This window comes from Malurus melanocephalus, unplaced genomic scaffold (genome assembly GCF_030028575.1).
Source record: "Malurus melanocephalus ecotype Western Australia unplaced genomic scaffold, MMel_1.1 scaffold_228, whole genome shotgun sequence".
Taxonomy (NCBI): Eukaryota; Metazoa; Chordata; class Aves; order Passeriformes; family Maluridae; genus Malurus; species Malurus melanocephalus.
In genome coordinates this window covers 902,347-920,181 of record NW_026623460.1, presented here as the reverse complement: position 1 = coordinate 920,181, position 17,835 = coordinate 902,347, and the positions used below count along the sequence as shown (strand labels likewise).

Sequence of the window (17,835 nt, the reverse complement as noted above, 5' to 3'; positions counted from 1 at the left end):
ATAATTTCAAGGAAATAGATGACACTAAAATATTATGTCAATAGCTCAAGCACAATGGCTGAGGAACATCTCTTTGCACAGAAACAAGGTAAAAAGTCCTTATTTTAAGTGCCAGCATGCAGTTGCCCCAAAAGCTATACCATAAGCAAAGAAAAGCCGCCCCAGAAACAGAAGCATTCCCAACACCTGGACCAAGAAGAGTCCTTGTGCACAGGATCAGGAGCATCTGTTTTTCATACTGCAGCACTGAAAGRCAGACCCACAGGCAGCAAAGAGACCCAAGGCTTAAGACATCCTACAAGGAGGAAATCTCTTCCCCAAAGACTCTTTAAAGTGACCTATAGCAAGCTGAGATTAGAGGGAAACCAAGCAGAAGGCTCCTTCAGCAGAGAAGGATCATTAAGCCGGCAGTGAAGGACTGCAGTGGTGGGGGGGAGCACTGGTGCAAGGTAGTGGTAAAGACTGAGGTGAATGGATATGGTTAGAACCAAAGAGAACAAAAAGTATGTTGAAATGCAAATACAGCTCTAACCAGCAAACCTATGACGATTTAGCTTCAGAAGCCTTTACTGTCCTATTTTTATAACCTGTGCTATCCCTGCACTCATAGCATCATTCCTCCTCTGCCARATGCAGATTAAACATAAACATACCACTTCCAAGACTTCATTTGCTCCTGAGTAAATATGACAGGCAGCGGAACGGACAGAGGACTATGACATTTTACTATCAAGGAAACTACAAGCCAAAACTCTGCAGCACCAATAATGTAAACTGAGATGTGAGTCAATCTCTTATTTCAGACAGATTTCACAGAACAGTCAGGTTGTCAGCTAGTCAATGGTTTCATGACACTCACCTCATACTCCAATTTTTAAAAAAATAATAACATTTGACTTGTCTTCACTTTCCTTTTTGTGCACTCTTTCTCCCCACAACCCACCCCTCCCATTCTAATAATCCCACATTCCAGGATCTCCTGGGTGCCTCACTACCCTACAGGCAGCAAGGAACTACTGAAATCACATCAAGTTGCTGAAATAACTCAATGAATAAAAACCATCAAATCTTTCCCCTTGGACCTAGAACTCCAGGAAAACACTGCAGATCCACCATACTCAAGCAAGTCAACTGAGAAACCTTCTCAACACGTTCCTTCACATAGCATCAGATCGGACACAAGTGTAAGGAAACACAACTGAGGTTAGCTCTAAAGTCATTTGTGGTAGTCACTGGACTACACATACACCTTCTGAAAGGCACAGAAACTCTTTCACATTTGCCCTCAGCAAATGCAGCAGTGCACTGAATTTCAAGCATATACCCCATTTCCTCCATTATTCTCTTGTTTTCMCCATTCTGGTTGCTACTGCCTGTAACAATCATAGTATCAACAAAACAATWACAGAGATCAGGAGGACAAAAAGCTACCCCTTCTTCATGCTGTCTGTCAGATACATTTATTACTTTTCTCATACTTCAATTGTAAAGTCAGTTAAGCCCTAATACTGTCATCAGATATCCTTCCCTTAACCATAAACACAAGAAAACTCTTCAGCAAATTCAACTATACTGGCCACTCAGCTGTAGTTAAGAAACTGGTCAGGAGTTTGTCAGAGCACCCCCCCCGCGCTGCTGATGCAGGCTGTATCCATAGCAGTGAGACAGGAAAACAAAGAGCGATAAAACCTCACAAGTATTGTACATCAAACATTTCCCTCAGTTTTTATTCTACTAACAATTAAAACCATTTCTCAAGCTGACAGCATTTATTACGGGAAAGCATAAACACTGGAAATTTAAAGCACCACACACAACAGTTCAGAAAAGTAAATTGGGATGAAGTATCTGGGTCTCAGATGCTGTGTCCTACCTCCATATGTGTTGCAGACCTGCTGGCTGGCATGTAGAAAGTGTCTTTCTCCCTGAATCTCCTCAGCCTCAGAAACCCATCTCGCTTTCCCACACAGTGAATATCCCAAGTTTTTAAGTATAAAGCTAAAATCTTCTCCATCAAGGGGCTGATTTTACAGTCCCTGTTGTCGACTGAAAAACTGCCCAATTGCAATTTTAGGAGGTTATCTGATGGTAAAAATAAGTAAAGCAAGATGTCTAATATGCTTTACTACATACCAAGGAGGGTGGCAAGGGGGTGGAAAAGACAAAAACTGTTTGGAAAAAGCCTTAACAACTGAAARCCAGTCCTCGAAACATCACATGTGTACCACAGGTGTGACAGTTAGCATTTTACTACAGATTAAAAAACACAACACAACAAAGAATGAGGTGTAGGAGTAGAAAAAATGATAAGTAGTTTTACAKCTAAAATATATACAACTAAGTCCATGAGAATTGAAACAGTTATTCATGTATTTTGGCACAATCACTTCTTYTCATGCTGCTGTGTAGTACTTTCACACAAAATGGCAATTTTGTGGCACTTTCTTGAGGGGGGAAAAAAAGTGTTTATGAGAAAACAAAGATACATATGGAGAAGTTAACAATAGGCATTGCATATGAAGAAGACTTCTTTCACTGTACATAAAAGAAACAAAGGGGCAGGAAAAAAACCACATCTTTGTATCCCTGTTTCTTTCCAACAGCAGTGTCCAATTTGTGTGAACTGACATGGTGTATTTAGAATCTGAAATTCTCAAGTTACCATGGCAATACAGTTACCTATCTGTGAGAAAACGCACGTTTCACTTCTGGTTCTTATCAACCTCTATTTAAGACTACAAGGAGGAATAAAGGTTTCAGCACTTTACAAAGACAAAAAAGAAAGGAATTGCTTTTAAAACACAGATAATGGATACAAATTCACAAAAAAAACCCCATTGATAATGAGACTCTAACTTGTGCCTTCTAAACTTCCAAATACTGCAACAAATTCCAGGGTTACATTAGTTTAAGTTTTATTACTTCAGAACTGACCTTGTAATCTCCCAAGGTAACAGTAAAACCCTACAGCCTACCCACAGACACAACATGACCTTTCCTTCCATCTGGTAAATACTAACACGGAGCTTGTCAAAGAGAAGTAAGAGAAAGACATAAAAAGTATAAAAATACAGATAAACAGTGAAACAGTTACTTCAATAAAGTCAAGAATTCAGAGTTTACTCTCATATTTAATTTTATAAAGGAAGGAAAATGCTTGGCTTTACTAAGGTAGCTATGCCACTGTTGATCCATATTTYTATCACAGAAGTCTCTCAGTTCAGCCAAGCACAGTTCCATTTTGAATCAGCTCCCTCTGGCATTTATAGATATTATGCACAGCACACCAGGTACTCTACACAGACCCCTCAGCAATGTATACTTGTGTAGCAGAGTATGAAGTAAAACACACGCTCTTCCTTTTATTAAAACTGACTCAAGAAACTGCTGGGGCTAGGACATGTCAACAAACGGTACTTCACAGTTTGAGTGTCAACCACAAAACATCAGAGGAACTAAAAAGAATATCTGAGTCCTCTGCAAAACAGAGTAGAGCACAGGACAGCAAAACTCTGTGCACTAAATCAGAATTAATCTTCACTTTCTTCAGAAGTGTCTGTTTGACAGACTGGTGGAACTGCAACAAAATAAAGAATTTCTACAATTGTTTCAGTAAATGCCCCCTGAAATCCTCCTCTATTACCTGAACTCTGTAGAACCATTGCATCACACAAGCRTCCTCTCACATTTTCTCCAATGGGCCCTACACCAAATAAAGAGTCCTGGGCATTTCAATTTCACTTCCTGGATGGCAGCGGTAGTCTTAGGGGCAGGTTCCTGCTAAAGCAAAAGCTCTAACACACCCTTTGGTCTCTCTAGAACTAAGCAATCGCTTCTGTACTATTCCACATACAGAAGAAAGMATAAAGTTCTCATCTGCTGCGCAACTACTAAAATAGGACTCAAATTCCTGTTCAAATGGTATTAGACTCTGGGAGAAAATATATCTAGTATGATTATAGCAGCAAATAGTGAGTCAGGATTTGCCAGTGCTATTCCTGGCTCTACCAGTAACCCACTGTGTGCCTACAGCCAAATAACTTAAGAGAGCAATTGTACAAATATGCCAGTCACCAGGTTCTTTTACAAGAACAGATCAGAAAAGGCTAGGTAGGCCTTTTGAAGGCGGGCGGTGTGTATTATGGGTTTTTTTCCATCCTACTCTATCATTTTATAAAAAAGCTAATGTAAAAGCATGGAGAGTACACCAGAAGCCAAATTGTGCTATGCCAGGCGCTGGTTCTCCATTTGAATGGATGACTACTATCACTCAAGACTGCCGCTCTTGCATCTGAGCACTTACAGCTTTAGGGCCAATTTACTGATTTTGCATTAATTTTTAAACTGCCATATCTTACGCGGCCTTCAAACAACATGTTCCYCTGAAATTACAAGCATCCCTTACACGACATTTATACAGAGTTTCTGCATTTGACTATAGATGAAAGCTTCCTACAGCCATGTGACCAYAGAAGAAGGAAACCTGGTTTTTCAGTCTAAAACTAATGGCAATTATTCTTATTACTTTAGGACTAGTCATCATCCTCTAAAATAAATCATTTATTTTCAAATACGCTGTAATTTAACTATTTGAATATATCAAAAGACAGCAAGCCCACATGAAGGCTTAGTTTCCTTCTCTTTCTCTACCTGAAGTTACTCCTTTTTCCATTAGCTATTTTTTTATTTGAGACTACTGTACCTTCTATTCAGCAACAGGAAAAAAACAAACTAAACAAAAAAAAGTTTCCAAAAAGAGATTCCTCCTCCCACCCAAAGAAAACAGATTTCTAACCAAACCAAGAGAAATCCCTCATTGTTGTAGGATGCAGCAGTCAAGTAACCTGAATGATATCATGTAATTATCAATGTGAATCTCAGTCTASGGACATTTCTTTCTAGCACTGTGTAACAGAAAGGGCTATGTAGGCACATGGCTAAGGTCTAATTTTTTACAGCATCAGAATCGGCTGGGAAGCTAGATTATACAGAGATAAATGCCAAGGAATTACAAGGAAGAAATCTCACACTGACTGGTTTCACTGAGGGGAATYGTGTCAGCATTGTAAAACTAACAATAGAATCTTTTGGATGACAGTGGCAGGGAGAGGTTTCACATCCTTAGAGCAATTTATCCCAGCTGTCAATGGAATAAACGGCTTGGCATTTGGATCCTCCAATTCTAGGATCAGTACGTTACAGGATCAAGATGCTTCTCTACTCCACCATGGCATCTTGGCTGTRTAAGGCACGTCCACATCGTTATCATATGCCTTGTTCCATTCAATCTAGTTCCAGTAACATCTAACAAAGAGCAGAACTAGGATATTGTCTGCACAGCAGCTCACAACAACAACCAAAAAAAAACCAAAAAAACCCCSGAAGAAATATCACACAGAAATGCCTTAATACTGAAAGCCAATAGTGCTCAAATATGATCAAGTATTTCTTCTCCCCTTCTTCTCTGACAACTGCCAAGTACTATTTCAGGGCAACGAAAGGCCTTCTCATTTGGCTGAGTCATATGTTATCTTGCTATTAACTCTTCACGGGTAAGAACCAGCTCTATGCCAGGACAAAAAAAAGCAAGAGAAGGAAAACCGCTTTTTTTTTTTTTTGAAGTTCCATAGGCCTGTCAAAGAGCAGCTGATCGTGTCTTTTGATAAAGGGGTTTGGAGGTGACAAGAACAGAGGGTCGAGCTGCCGCCGTCGCGAACGTTCGGAGGTAGCAGCACCTTCGGTCATGTGCCGAGCGCCGCAGGGGCGGCCGCGATGCGCTCCCGTACCCACCGCCCGGCACAGCACCTCARGGGCTGGGGGAGCCCGCCGCTGGACGTGCCAGCCCGCGCTGTATTCGCACCGCTGCTGTGGTTCAAACCCGGCGGTGGCACAACGCGGGRAGAGCACCGGCGGGCAGAGGCTCTACCACTTTAGCCCGTTCGGAAGAGGTGGGCGGAGGCCGCCCCCGGCGCGCCGGGGGTCCCGCCAACCCCAGGCTCCGTTCGGACAGGAGCTGCCGCCGCCTCCCCGCAAGGTCACGCAGSCGGCGGGGGAGGGCGCAGTGCCGATGTCCACGGAGGGGCTGGGGATGCGGGAGGTGCCGCTGCTCCCGGTTTCCGCTTCCCGAGATGGCCGCCCAGGGCCGCGCCGGCTCCGCTGCTGTCAGCGCCCGGCCGGGCCGGGGGCCGGGCCCCACCGCAGAGGGGATCCGGCGCGGAGAACTCCCCGCTCGCCCGCCCTCCCGCCCCCAGCGCCCATCCCAAATGCCTGCGCCGGGAGCACTTACTGAGCTCGTCCTGGGCGGCTGCGGCCATGTTGCCGGCTGGGAGGGAGGGGAGGCGGCGAGAGACGCTCCGCGCCTCCCACCCCTCTCCGGCACCGGCACCGGGCCGGCGGCCGCCTCTCTCCTCCTCCCCCTCCTCCCTCTCCTCCTCTTCCACCACCTCCTCCTCCTCCTCCTCCTCCTGCTGCTCCCTGCGGCTCCCCACGACAGCGGCAGCTCCCGCCCTTCAGTCACCGCCGGTTTATATTTAGAGAGAGCCGCCGTCCCCACCGCCCGCCCCCGTCGCGCACACGGCCCGGCCCCGCCGCAACCGCCCCGCCCGGCGGCCCTGAGGAGGAGGTTTACGGGGGCAGCACTGACCGGAGTCCGCGCTGACCTCCATGGCGGCAGCGCCGGCTCCGCACTCGGCCCGGCGGCGCAGGGACGGGATGAGAGCGGCGAGGGGCGCCCCCGCGCGGCCGTGAGTGMGCCAGCAGGGGAGGGAACGAGCCCCGCCCACAGCCGGCACGGCCACGCCCACCGAGGACAGGGCCCCGCTCGCTGAGGGCACGGCCGCGCCCCCGCAGCCCAGCCTCTGTTCCAAAGCCTTTGCCTGAACGGATAAAAATTYCAGAGAATTCCTCGCGTGCCTCTCTGGGGTTGCTCGGAGAGACCGCCACACTGCATCTTTCTCCCAGACTCAGCGATGCCACGTGTGATCTCTGTGAGGAGCATCTTGGCGAGATGCTCCAGCCGAGGCATCCCTGGGCACCGCTGGAAGCAGACAGCGTGGCGCCCGTTCCCCAGAACCCTTACTGCTTCCTGCAGGTGGCACAGGGGTAACTGGTGGTGTCTCCCTAAACCTTCAGGGCCAGTCCCACGGTAGGAGTGAGTCCGAGTGACGGGTGTCAGAGGACTAGCTTCTTTCTCCTGTCAGGAAAAACAAGGTGAYGAAAACTTCCAGTGTAATGTGTCTGGCTGAACTGGACTTCATTTTCCCCACAGCAGCCCCCACCTTGCTWGCTTTGCAGTGATAGCTACAAAGATGTTGATAACACACCAGTGTACAGCTATTGCTGAGCAGCACTGGCACAGCATTAGCTCTGTCTCTTCAACATTCCACGCTCCATGGGGTGGTGAGATCCTGGGAGGGAACAYAACCAGGCTTACTGACCTAAACCAGCCAAAAGGATATTCCATGGCATATGTCAGCTCATATATAAAAGCTGAGGTGGGCATTAGTTTTATACAATGTTTACATTCCAGAGTAACCTCTACATATACCGAAGCCCTGCTCTCCAGTAAATGGCCAAACATGGCTTGCTGATGGGAYGTAAAAAATAAAATTATTTTCTTCCTCTTTCCTTGTGCAAGCATAAATTTTCACTTCTGCTTTAGTAAACTACCTTATMTCAACCAAGTCCTTTTCCATCTTATTTTCTCTCTCCTGTCCAGCTGAGGGAAGAGTGATAGAGCAGGTTGGTGGGCACCAGACACCCAGCCCAGGTCAACCCACCACAAYTGCAATTTTTTAGGTTCAGGAGCCCGAGACATTGATTCCCAGCTTCCAGTGCKGAGAGGCTGGGTTCTAATGAGCTGCAAATAGGTGGGGTTTTCATTTTGGTGTGGGTTTTGTTGTTGTTGTTRTTTTTTGGGGGGAGGTTGRGTTTATTTTGGTTTTGGAGAAGCAGATTTGGGACTCATCCACTCCTGAAAGAAAGTATAAGCATTTATTAATGCAGAAAGGAGACAGGCAGAGGAAGGCAGCCACATGGGAAGCACACTCGTTTATAGCTTTAAGAACAGCACAGGCGCTCTGTTGAGTGAACATTTTTATGATATTTACACCATCAAGCACATAACTGGCTTTCCTAGTAAAGGTTGAACCCTGAGATAATGTTCCTGCTGGTTACACCAGAGCAGAGACTTCTTTCCAGGAGAAGTCTTTGGGTGGCGGACAACACAGGTGGCAGATGTGCTATTGCACCTGCCATTTCAGAGAGCTGTGCACACAGAATCGCACAGAATCACAGAATGGGTCAGGTTGGAAGGATATCTGGTCCAGTCAAATTCTGTTGGACTCCACGTGACAGGTGGCCAGACTCTGAGCTCTGCCAGGTGCAAGACCCAACCAGATATGAGCTCAGGAAGCACTTCAAAGGTTTCTTCTCTGGAAAGAATCATTAGGAATGGAATCATTAGGGATGGAAGGGATCACTGGAGATCACCTACTCCAACACCCCTGCCAAGGCAGGTCCACCTAGCACAGGTTACACAGGAATATGTCCAGGTGGGTATGGAATGACCCCAGACAGGAGTCAACCCCCCCGCCCCCAACACTGTTCCAGTGCTCTACCATCCTCAGCGTAAAGTTCTTCCCCTTACTGAGGTGAAATTTCTTGTGTTTTAATTTATGGCCTTTGCTCCTCATATTATCGCTGAGCATCACTATCTGGCACCGTCCTCTTGATATCAACCTTTGAGGTATTTATATGCTTTAATGAGATCCCCTTTCAGTCTTCTCCAGACTGAACAGGCTCAGCTCCTGCAGTGTTTCCTCATGAGAGAGATGTCCCAAACTCCAGATCACATTTGTGGCCTCCTCTGAACCCTTTCCAGTAGTTCTGTGATTTTCCTTGAGTTGTGGAGCTCAGAATTGAACACAGCAGTTCTGATGCGGCCTCACTAGGGCTAAGTACAGGGGCAGGATCACATCACCGACCTGCTGGCAGCGCTCTTCCGAGCGCATCCCAGGATTCCGCAGGCGTGGGTGCAACGCAAGGGCACACCGCCGGCTGGAAGAAGGGAGCGGGAGCAGCCTGCGAGAAATAGGGGACAAAGGAGCTGTCCTTGTGCTCGGCACGCCGACAAGGCCCGGCTCCGTCCCCCGCCACCCTCCGAGCGCGGGCTCTGCCGCCACCCGCCTCCCCCGCCGCACCGGGCGGAGAGGCCTCGGCGGCGGCGGAGAAATGGCGGCGGCGGCGGCGGCGCGGTGTCCGGCCGGGCGCTGGGCGCTGTGCCTGTGTCTGTGCGCGGCGCTGCTGCCGCGGCCGGCGCGGGGCCTCACCGACCGCCTCTACTGCGGCCGCCGAGTCTGCTACGAGGTGCTGGGCGTCAGCCGGCAGGCCAGCAAGGCGGAGATCGCCCGCGCCTACCGGCAGCTGGCCCGGCAATACCACCCTGACCGCTACCGCGGGGAGCCCGCGGGCGGCGAGGGCGACGGGGCGCAGGCGGCCCACGAGAAGTTCCTGCTCATCGCCGCCGCCTACGAGACCCTCAAGGTGAGAGAGCGGGACCGCCGCCGCGGCCGGAGCCGCTCCGGTAAGCAGTGAGGGAGGGGAGGAGAAACACCTCGAAAAATCCTCCTTCCGTAGCCAGCCCGAGAGTGAGGGGAGGAGGATGGAGTTGCCTTGAAAATAATTTTGTGTCTAGGATTCGTTCTGTTAATTTTTAAAATAAAATTATTTTGTTTGTTTATCTAAAACGAACCGACTGGGCTTTATCTTGGAGATGTATCTTTAAAAGTAGCGGTGACTCGAGTTGCATATGGGATCTGTAAGGGAAGGCTTCTCAGGGCAAAGCATGTGTGACTTGGCAAAGATGGAATCCAGAATGGAAGAAGAAGGAGACCTGTAAGTGTTTTTAAGGCTACAAGGCATTAAAAAAGGGAACTTTTTTTTTGGGGGGGGGGAGGGGTGTGAAGGGGAGTTTGAAAGGAATGCAGTTGAGCCTGGCAAAATTAAATTTCCCATCCCACAATTATATGGAGGAAAATGATGAAAAGCTGACAGAAAATTAGAACAATAAGGTTTTGATATGGCCTTCCATTGGACAGATTCCATAGCCCTGCAAACTAATTAAGTTTTCTAAAACCATCTCCTAATAGATTCTTCATCTGAAAATCTTTTCTTGAGCCATATTTATTAACATCAGTCCATCTGGGCTTCTCATTCTGAAGTTAAAAAACTTCCTCTGTGGATCTGTGTTGCTTGTCTATTTTCCAGGTTTAAATGCCTTTGGGCAGTGCCTACTTATTAATTTTAAGATTGCACATCATATGTGCATGGGCGAATAAGTGTGAGAACAAATTAATTGAGAATACAAGAAAGGGACCGAAGATTTTCCTCTATGTTTCCTATTCACTTGGGTTGTCACCAGTTTTACAGCAGCATAGTCCTTGAGATGAGATATAAAAAACAAATGTAACAGAGCAAGTGAAAACAGGAATTTAAACCTGAATGAATTCTTCATCTTATCCTGCAGGATGAAGAAACACGTAAAGATTATGACTACATGCTGGATCATCCTGARGAGTATTACAGGCATTATTACCACTACTACAGCAGGAGACTGGCACCTAAAGTAGATGTCACAATAGTGATCCTAGTTACAGTGTGCGCCATCTCCGTGTTTCAGGTAAAATTCTTATTTACATYGCACTGCTCTGTCAGTTTCTGAGCAAGAAGAGAAGCAGTGGCAGCTCTCATTGCGTGCCATTTAATAAAAAATKTCAGTAAGGAGCCCTGTATGTTCCTGTATAATGTAGTCCAGTTTTGTGTAGTATCAGTCCTGAAGTCAGGATGTACTTAGCGATTTCTGACTGCCCTTGGTACCAAGGACAAAGTGCTTTTAATTTCATCAAGACAAGTGCATCTTTACTGTTTCTGAGCTCAGGCAGAACTAGTGCTCCAAATAATGCATGTCAGTTTGTCAAGATGCATAAGTAACTTTTTTTAAAAATAGATTAGTAGCAAACTGAATTCAAGACTCAATTCAGATGGTGGGACTGAATATCAGGAGTTTACTAATGTGTGAGTCTTRCATTGCGGTGTATTTTAAATGCCACGTGGATGAAATCAGGTGAGAAGCAAATTCAGTTCAGCAGTATTTATTCTCAAAGTGGTAAATTCAAGGTCAAGAAAACCACCTGTGTTTTAGATGAAAAAACTTGTGCTGTTGCTGTCACAAGGGGAAGATGCWTAACTTCTCTTTAGGATCTTTTAAATCACTGGTTCAAAACATCATTAAAAGTACCCAAGAAGTTTAAGCTTCTGCTGTGGTGGAGGCAGTTCAGTGTTTAGTGGGATGTTGGAAGTTAAAATAAAAAATACACTGGTCATAATTTGAGAACTTGGAATAATGAATTCTAATGACAAATTCAACCAAATATCTAATTTCTCTTTGGACTTATTTGCAATGGCAAAGTTTCACTTCGCATCTTATTTCTTACTTTGGCTRTAAGTGCCAATACGCTCAGTTCTCTGAAGTCCAGCTGCCAAATTATTCTAAATTCAGTGTAAGCATCTGTGTAAACTGGTTTACCCATCTTCCTTTCTGTTGTTTCTGTTTCTTGGTCTTTGCTAAGGTTGTTTATGTCTGTGCTTTGTCTTGGAAAATGGTGAATGAGACATCATTGTTGATGATCTGCTTGAATGTCCCAAAAATGAAAGCGATCTCCTAACTTTTCCCTTCTTGTGCCTGTCTKGTTTCTTCCATATTTTCCATGCCTCATCTCAGGCATGGACAGACACTAGATGGGAACATCAGCTCTGAGCTAGTCRTTGTTCTTCYGCCTTCAGAARGAAKAATTCTCAGGRTTTACTGTACAGGACCAGGRCTTGGACCTSATGATCCTTGTGGGTCCCCTCCAGCTCAGGATATATGATCACTCTGTGTTCATCCAGGCAGTATATTTCTGATTTGTTGTTTGTGGTTTTTTTTCACCACTCCCTTGAAATCCAGAGAGCAGCTGGAGATCAGAGAGGGGTGTTAAGTCTTGTAAAGTGAATACTGCCAGACTAATGAGATTGTCACATACTTAGTACATGTTTAAGGAACTGTTTTAAATGGGTAACAATTTTATTTGTAAACTTTTGTATATGAGCTTCTTTACTTACAAATGTAAGAAGACGGAATGGCTAGCACAGCCTGTGATTACGTTGTAGGAGATTGCCATCTTCCGTGAGCAAAACTATTCAGAACAGTGTCTGCTTGTCCTTCCTCATCATCATAAATTGTTGTGAGATACACTTCTATACCTCTGTTTACCAGGTGCTTCACTGAGTCTGGAGGAATGATTATAGCTTCTGTAATATCACAGAAGTACTGTTAGCTTCAGTTTTTATCGGTACTGTAATGTTACTGTGGTTAAGTGTGTGTTACTCTTTTTGTCCTGGCAAACCCCCAAATGTGTCTTTATAAAATCATTGTTTTTATTTTTACTGTTCTTAAATTACAGTTCTTCAGCTGGTGGAGTAGTTACAATGAAGCTATCAACTACTTAGCGACTGTGCCAAAATACCGTATACAAGCTACTGAGATTGCCAGGCAACAAGGTTTACTCAACAAGACTAAAGAAAAAGGCAAGAACAGACGGTCCAAAGAAGAAATTCGTGAAGAGGAGGAAGAAATTATCAAAGACATTATTAAAAATAAAATAGATATAAAGGGTGGTTATCAGAAGCCCAAAATATATGATATCCTTCTATTTCAGATCCTTCTTGCTCCTTTTTACTGGTGCAAATATATAGCTTGGTACTGTTGGTGGATTTATTGTTTCACTATTAAAGGGCAAGAATATGGTGTGGAAGAGAAGTTGTATATCATACGAAGGTACATGAAAATGTCTCAGTCTCAGTTTGACAGCCTGGAAGATCATCAAAAAGAGACCTTTCTTGAACGGCAGCTGTGGATACGAGAAAACTATGAGGTGGGTAGTGATACTGAARTCAGCCAGAAAATAAACTTTCTAACACAATTTGAAGTATTACAAAGCAGGTATTCTTTATCACAGCCCTATACACACTGGGAGGATATCTCCTCTGATCGAATGTATGTCATGAAGCTTTACAACAGTGTATTTATTCCATCATGATCTTACATATTTATTACAATGTACTCCCTAGCTAATATATGAACATCACTTTTCCTTGAACTAATTTGCATGCATCTGGCTCCTACTGGAAGTYCTTTTATGGTTCTAGAGGGTCATCTGAAGGGGCCTCTGGTGATTGTATTCACTGAGTGCTTCAGTATTACAGGTGACCTTTCCTTGAACGTTTTCTTCAGGCATTTACTGTTTTTTCTTGTTACATACCAAAACCCCATTGTATTCCTCATTATCTGTTCATCCACTGGTTCCACCTACTTTTATGTTCTTATATACTAATTGGTCTTTAAGGTACATCCAGCAATTACAGGGGAACTGAAAATTTCTATTGTCTTATGTTATTTTTCAGTAGTCGTGGTGGAAAAACTAATGTTAGTTATCCAGTACTCCCAGAGCAATAATAAYGTGGTATGACTAGATTATCATAGTAGGTCAAAGATTGTTGTCTGTTCTCCAGACAGTAATAATGTATAGTAGGAATGACCCAGATTGTCCGAAACTCCTATTTCATTAGACTTGCAAACTGTTAACTCCTACCTAGCTCAGGGGGTTTCTTTGCTTGTAATTGTTTTGGCCTTTTTGTTTTTCCCAGCTGTCCCCTGATAGCTCTTTTTTGTGTGGTGATGCTCAGTCAGGATGGATTTGCTCAAAAACAATCTGGAAGTCCAAAGACAAAGTAATGATGCTAGTCAAAGCAGACATTACATGTTAAAAGTAAGACTGGGTGGATATCCTGTTGTAGAAAAAAAATTCCCTTGTTTCTCATCCATRCAGTTTATAAGGAATTATGTTTGGTCACTGAATGTGGAGGAGCTGTATCTGCCACAGGTGATGTCTGTTTAGCTCTCACTTGTCTCCTGTGGTGGCCAGTGGTTGATTTTTCATGACAAATACGTAGAAATTCCATGACAGTTGCACCTGTATAGTAATTGCTTTAATGAGTTTTTACCTAGTGACTTGAATGCGTTAAAGCTTTCAATGTCTGCTGTGCCATCTGATCTTGAGTTCATCAATACATACAGAAGGTGGTAAAAGGATTTTTCTGGAGCCACTTGGACCCCTCATTCTAGTGTTACTGGAAATGAAGAATCATCATTATTCTTTTCTTGTGCTACCTGTGTTATTGTGTACCACTGCCAGATCCTAATTGAAACTTAGTTTCTTGGCTGACAAATACACAGTAGTGTTTCTCCCCAAAAGCTTGTTTATTCCTTCATCACAATCTGCTTATTGTTCYATTTTCCAATGTTGTTTTAGGATAGGAAAGGCCAAGAATTCAATACGCAGGTGTATCATGGAGCTCCACAATATTTTTACTGTTTCCTGATGATTCTTAAAACCTGTATGATCACTGAAAATTGAGTTTATGTATTTGTATAACCATCTATAATATAATATTTTTAAAATCTTGTTTGTATGTAGCAGAACTCTAAATTTAATTGTCCTTTGAGTCAGACTAAGTCCGATGACACTGAGATGATAAAAACATGGCTGATATTAAGATTTATGCTGGCTGCATCTGCATAAACTACCTTCCACAATAAAAATGTAGATGCTGTTGTGCTTTTTTTTTTGCCTTTTTTTTAAGATAATTGATTTGCTGCTAATTGTAGATTCCATTACAATGACACCATTTCTTGACAGAATGTAACTGTTTGTCTTTTAGTCCTTTTAGTACTGTAAATACTGTATGCAGAGATRTTAACTTCGTGGAGAACCTTACTTAGGAACAAAAAGTTCCATAGCAGTATTCTATTAGATGATGACTTTGAAAGGGGAGAACAGTTAAAATGAGGAGCTGAACAGCTGCATTGAACTGTATGTGTGCTGAAAGGGACTCACAAGTTCAGCTTTTCAGAGCATTAGCCATTGCTTAGTGTGTACTTTTTTAAATTAAATTAATTGAGCATCTACTTCAGCAAAAAAAAATTAGTTTTAGAGCTTATAAGAAGGTAGTTCTGCTCTCAGGAAAAACAAAGCATCTTGGGCAGCAGTGGGCTCTTGGGCTGCAGGTGCCAGATGGTTGGAGTATAAACACACCTTACCTGAGGCTCACTTAAGCTGTTTCTTCAGCCTTATTAAATACCATTGTCTCTCTTAYCAGGTCTATAAACGAGAACAAGAAGAGGAGTTAAAGAAGAAGATGGCCATGGATCCCCGATGGAAGAGATACCGGCGGTGGATGAAAAATGAAGGACCTGGAAGACTGACTTTTGTTGATGATTGAAAGTTGCTGAACAAAACGTGTGCTAATGCTGAAAGTGATTTGCAAAACTTTTCATTACATCATTCAGAGTTTTGTCTGCTGTGGTTTAGCAGTGATCTAAAACTCAGGAACTTTTACATCAGGCCGAAGCATAATACAGGTTTACCGTTTTTATAAATCAGACCTATTAAACGGGCTCAGCCTAATGTATATATGCCATTTACTTGGGGATATCCGTGTGGAATTCATTATTCCAAACAATGTATTTTTGTTAGATACTTCATCTTCAATGGAACCGTAACGCTAGTTTTTCTGAAAATGTTTTTAGTTCAATCCTTGACAAGTCCTGATTTTCCCCTTTAAATTGGAGAGTTCCTGCAAATGGACACTGGAAATCCTTATAAAGTATTCCGAAGCAAGGACCATTTTCTGTTTTTCTCTTCTGTGCTACTTTTCAATCTAATGCCAAATTGTTTTTTTTTTCCATGTAAACAATATGGGGATTATACCAGACTACTGCTATTCCTGCTTCAGTTGGAAATGGATTTTATTCTTTGTGGGAATAAATTATGCATGATTGATCATCATTGTGATGCAAACAAGCCTTAATTCTTTGTTCTACAGAGTAATTAATGAAATAGTATGCTTGGATATTTTGTTTTTTCATCTTGTACATTGGATTATACCTACTTGTTCAGAACAAGTATATCAGTAAATATTAATCTACTAAATGTGACATATTTCTTTCACCAAAGTGTTGGTTAAAGGGAAAAATGACCCTTTTGTTAAAAAGGGCAATTTTGATGCCTTATGTAAATAAAAGTTTATATATGTAGACTTGATTTGTTTTAAATTCTAAGTCAAAAGTATTCATTACATTTATCTCTTCTGATCAGACTCTGAGTACTTAGAATAAATAATGCAAACAGCAGTCTGTGGTTTCCTGTGTAACAGCCCAGGTCAGAGAGTTTCTGTGATTTGCTCTTAAAAGGGATTCGGTTTCCATAKTCCTCTTCAGTAATTTCACTGGGGATGGACAGAGCATAGTCTTTCTCCTGTCATCACATCTGTAAAAGTAAGTTCCTTAGAAGTGAAGTGCTGAAAATAGTGCCTTGTTAGCTGCCTTTCCTGGACAGTGGTTGTGGGAGCACAAGTTTTGAAGTTGCTGCTCCCGACCTTTCATTTCTGAATTGTTGTTTCAATWCTCTCTTTAAAACAACACAGTCAAAAACATGTGTTGAGGTTTTAAGCCCAGCTGGAGATTAAACACCTCAAAGCTGCTTGTTCAACTCCACTCTCTTTCTACCCCAACTCCCCCCGTCCTGCTACTAGAATGGGGAGCAGAGTCCAAGTAAAAACTTTTATGTTAGAGATAAGAACAGTTTAATCATTTAAAGTAAAACACGGTGTCTATGGGAAATAATGATAAGAAAAAAAAACCAAACAATGCAATTTCTCACTGCTCACTGACAGATGCCAGACTCCCCTTCCTGTACCCAGATCAGCCACTCTTCTAAGTAACSCTGCAGTTTATATACTGGGCATGATATTCTCTGGTGTGGAATATACCTTGGCCAGTTCAGGTCACTTGTCCCAGCTATCCTCCTTCCCAGTTCGTTTTTCATTTTGCATACCTGCTCACTGGCAGAGCATGAGACAAGTACGGGAAAAGTCCTTGGCTTCAAAAATTGACTTAGCAAAACCCAAAATATCGGTTTGTTAAAAACACCATTCTCATTCTRAAATCAAAACAGCACAGTAACAGCTGTTGAGAAGAAATTACCCCACCTGTAATGCAGACAATGCCCACCGCTTATTCCATATCATCTGCGTCATGCCAAGTTTCACGCTCCCCAATATCCCATCACCTTCCCTCTATCTGCTTTGATATATTTACAAACATCATTCTCTTGGTCAATGGAGCAGSTCTGTTAAGTGTTACTGGACATCCCTCCAAGTGAAAGCAAACTGTGGCCTGCACTCTGCTGCCAGAGGGATTGAGAAACGCCTCAGCAGCGTCAATGGTGACACCACTTGGCTGCCTCTGATTCCAGCTCCTACTGAAGTTCCAAAATGCCTGGAATGGCATCACTCAGAGACAGAAAGTCTTCCTTCAGGCCACAATGCATACTGCCAGCYCCCGTTCTTCATGCCAAGGATGCATGGASCCTCTGGTCCAGGCACAYTAGGGTGCTTTTGCCTCTAAATCCCAGTCAGACTAATCTCAGYCCCCAACAGTCAACTGTTTGGACTCCCCTGTCACCCCAGAATTACAAATGGTTTCTGTCCCCATGTAGACTGATGGCATTAGGGTACTGTGCACTGCACCTGTGTCTACTAAAGCCTTGTAATCCTGTGGGGCTGCTGTGCCAGGCCATTGAATCCACACAGTCCAGTTATTCCTCTSCTCCACCTGGCTGGAGGCAGAGCCCTTCTAATAGTGATCTCAAGGTTCTGCACTAACATCTTGTGGAAATA

At 43.7% G+C, this 17,835-nt stretch overlaps 2 protein-coding genes across 3 annotated transcripts in view; one reads left to right on the top strand and one right to left on the bottom strand.

The window, feature by feature from the left end:
• ECPAS (Ecm29 proteasome adaptor and scaffold) overlaps positions 1–6,723 on the bottom strand; it is a 61,020-nt gene extending 54,297 nt beyond the window's left edge. Inside the window, exon 1 of one of the 2 annotated variants that reach the window (XM_057374529.1) lies at positions 6,644–6,723. In XM_057374529.1, the coding sequence (XP_057230512.1) occupies positions 6,644–6,665 (22 nt within the window). In that variant the 5' untranslated portion in view covers positions 6,666–6,723. Of the gene's footprint in view, positions 1–6,286; positions 6,428–6,643 lie in introns of those variants that run through there. The other variant, XM_057374528.1, reaches the window with a different exon arrangement.
• Positions 6,724–9,230: 2,507 nt separating this feature from the next.
• On the top strand, positions 9,231–16,281 carry DNAJC25 (DnaJ heat shock protein family (Hsp40) member C25). Its single transcript, XM_057374550.1, has 4 exons — positions 9,231–9,543; positions 10,526–10,678; positions 12,501–12,971; positions 15,256–16,281. Exons 1-4 carry the CDS (start codon positions 9,232–9,234, stop codon positions 15,376–15,378), a joined length of 1,059 nt encoding a protein of 352 aa, XP_057230533.1. The 5' UTR covers position 9,231; the 3' UTR covers positions 15,379–16,281.
• Positions 16,282–17,835: the final 1,554 nt, after the last annotated feature.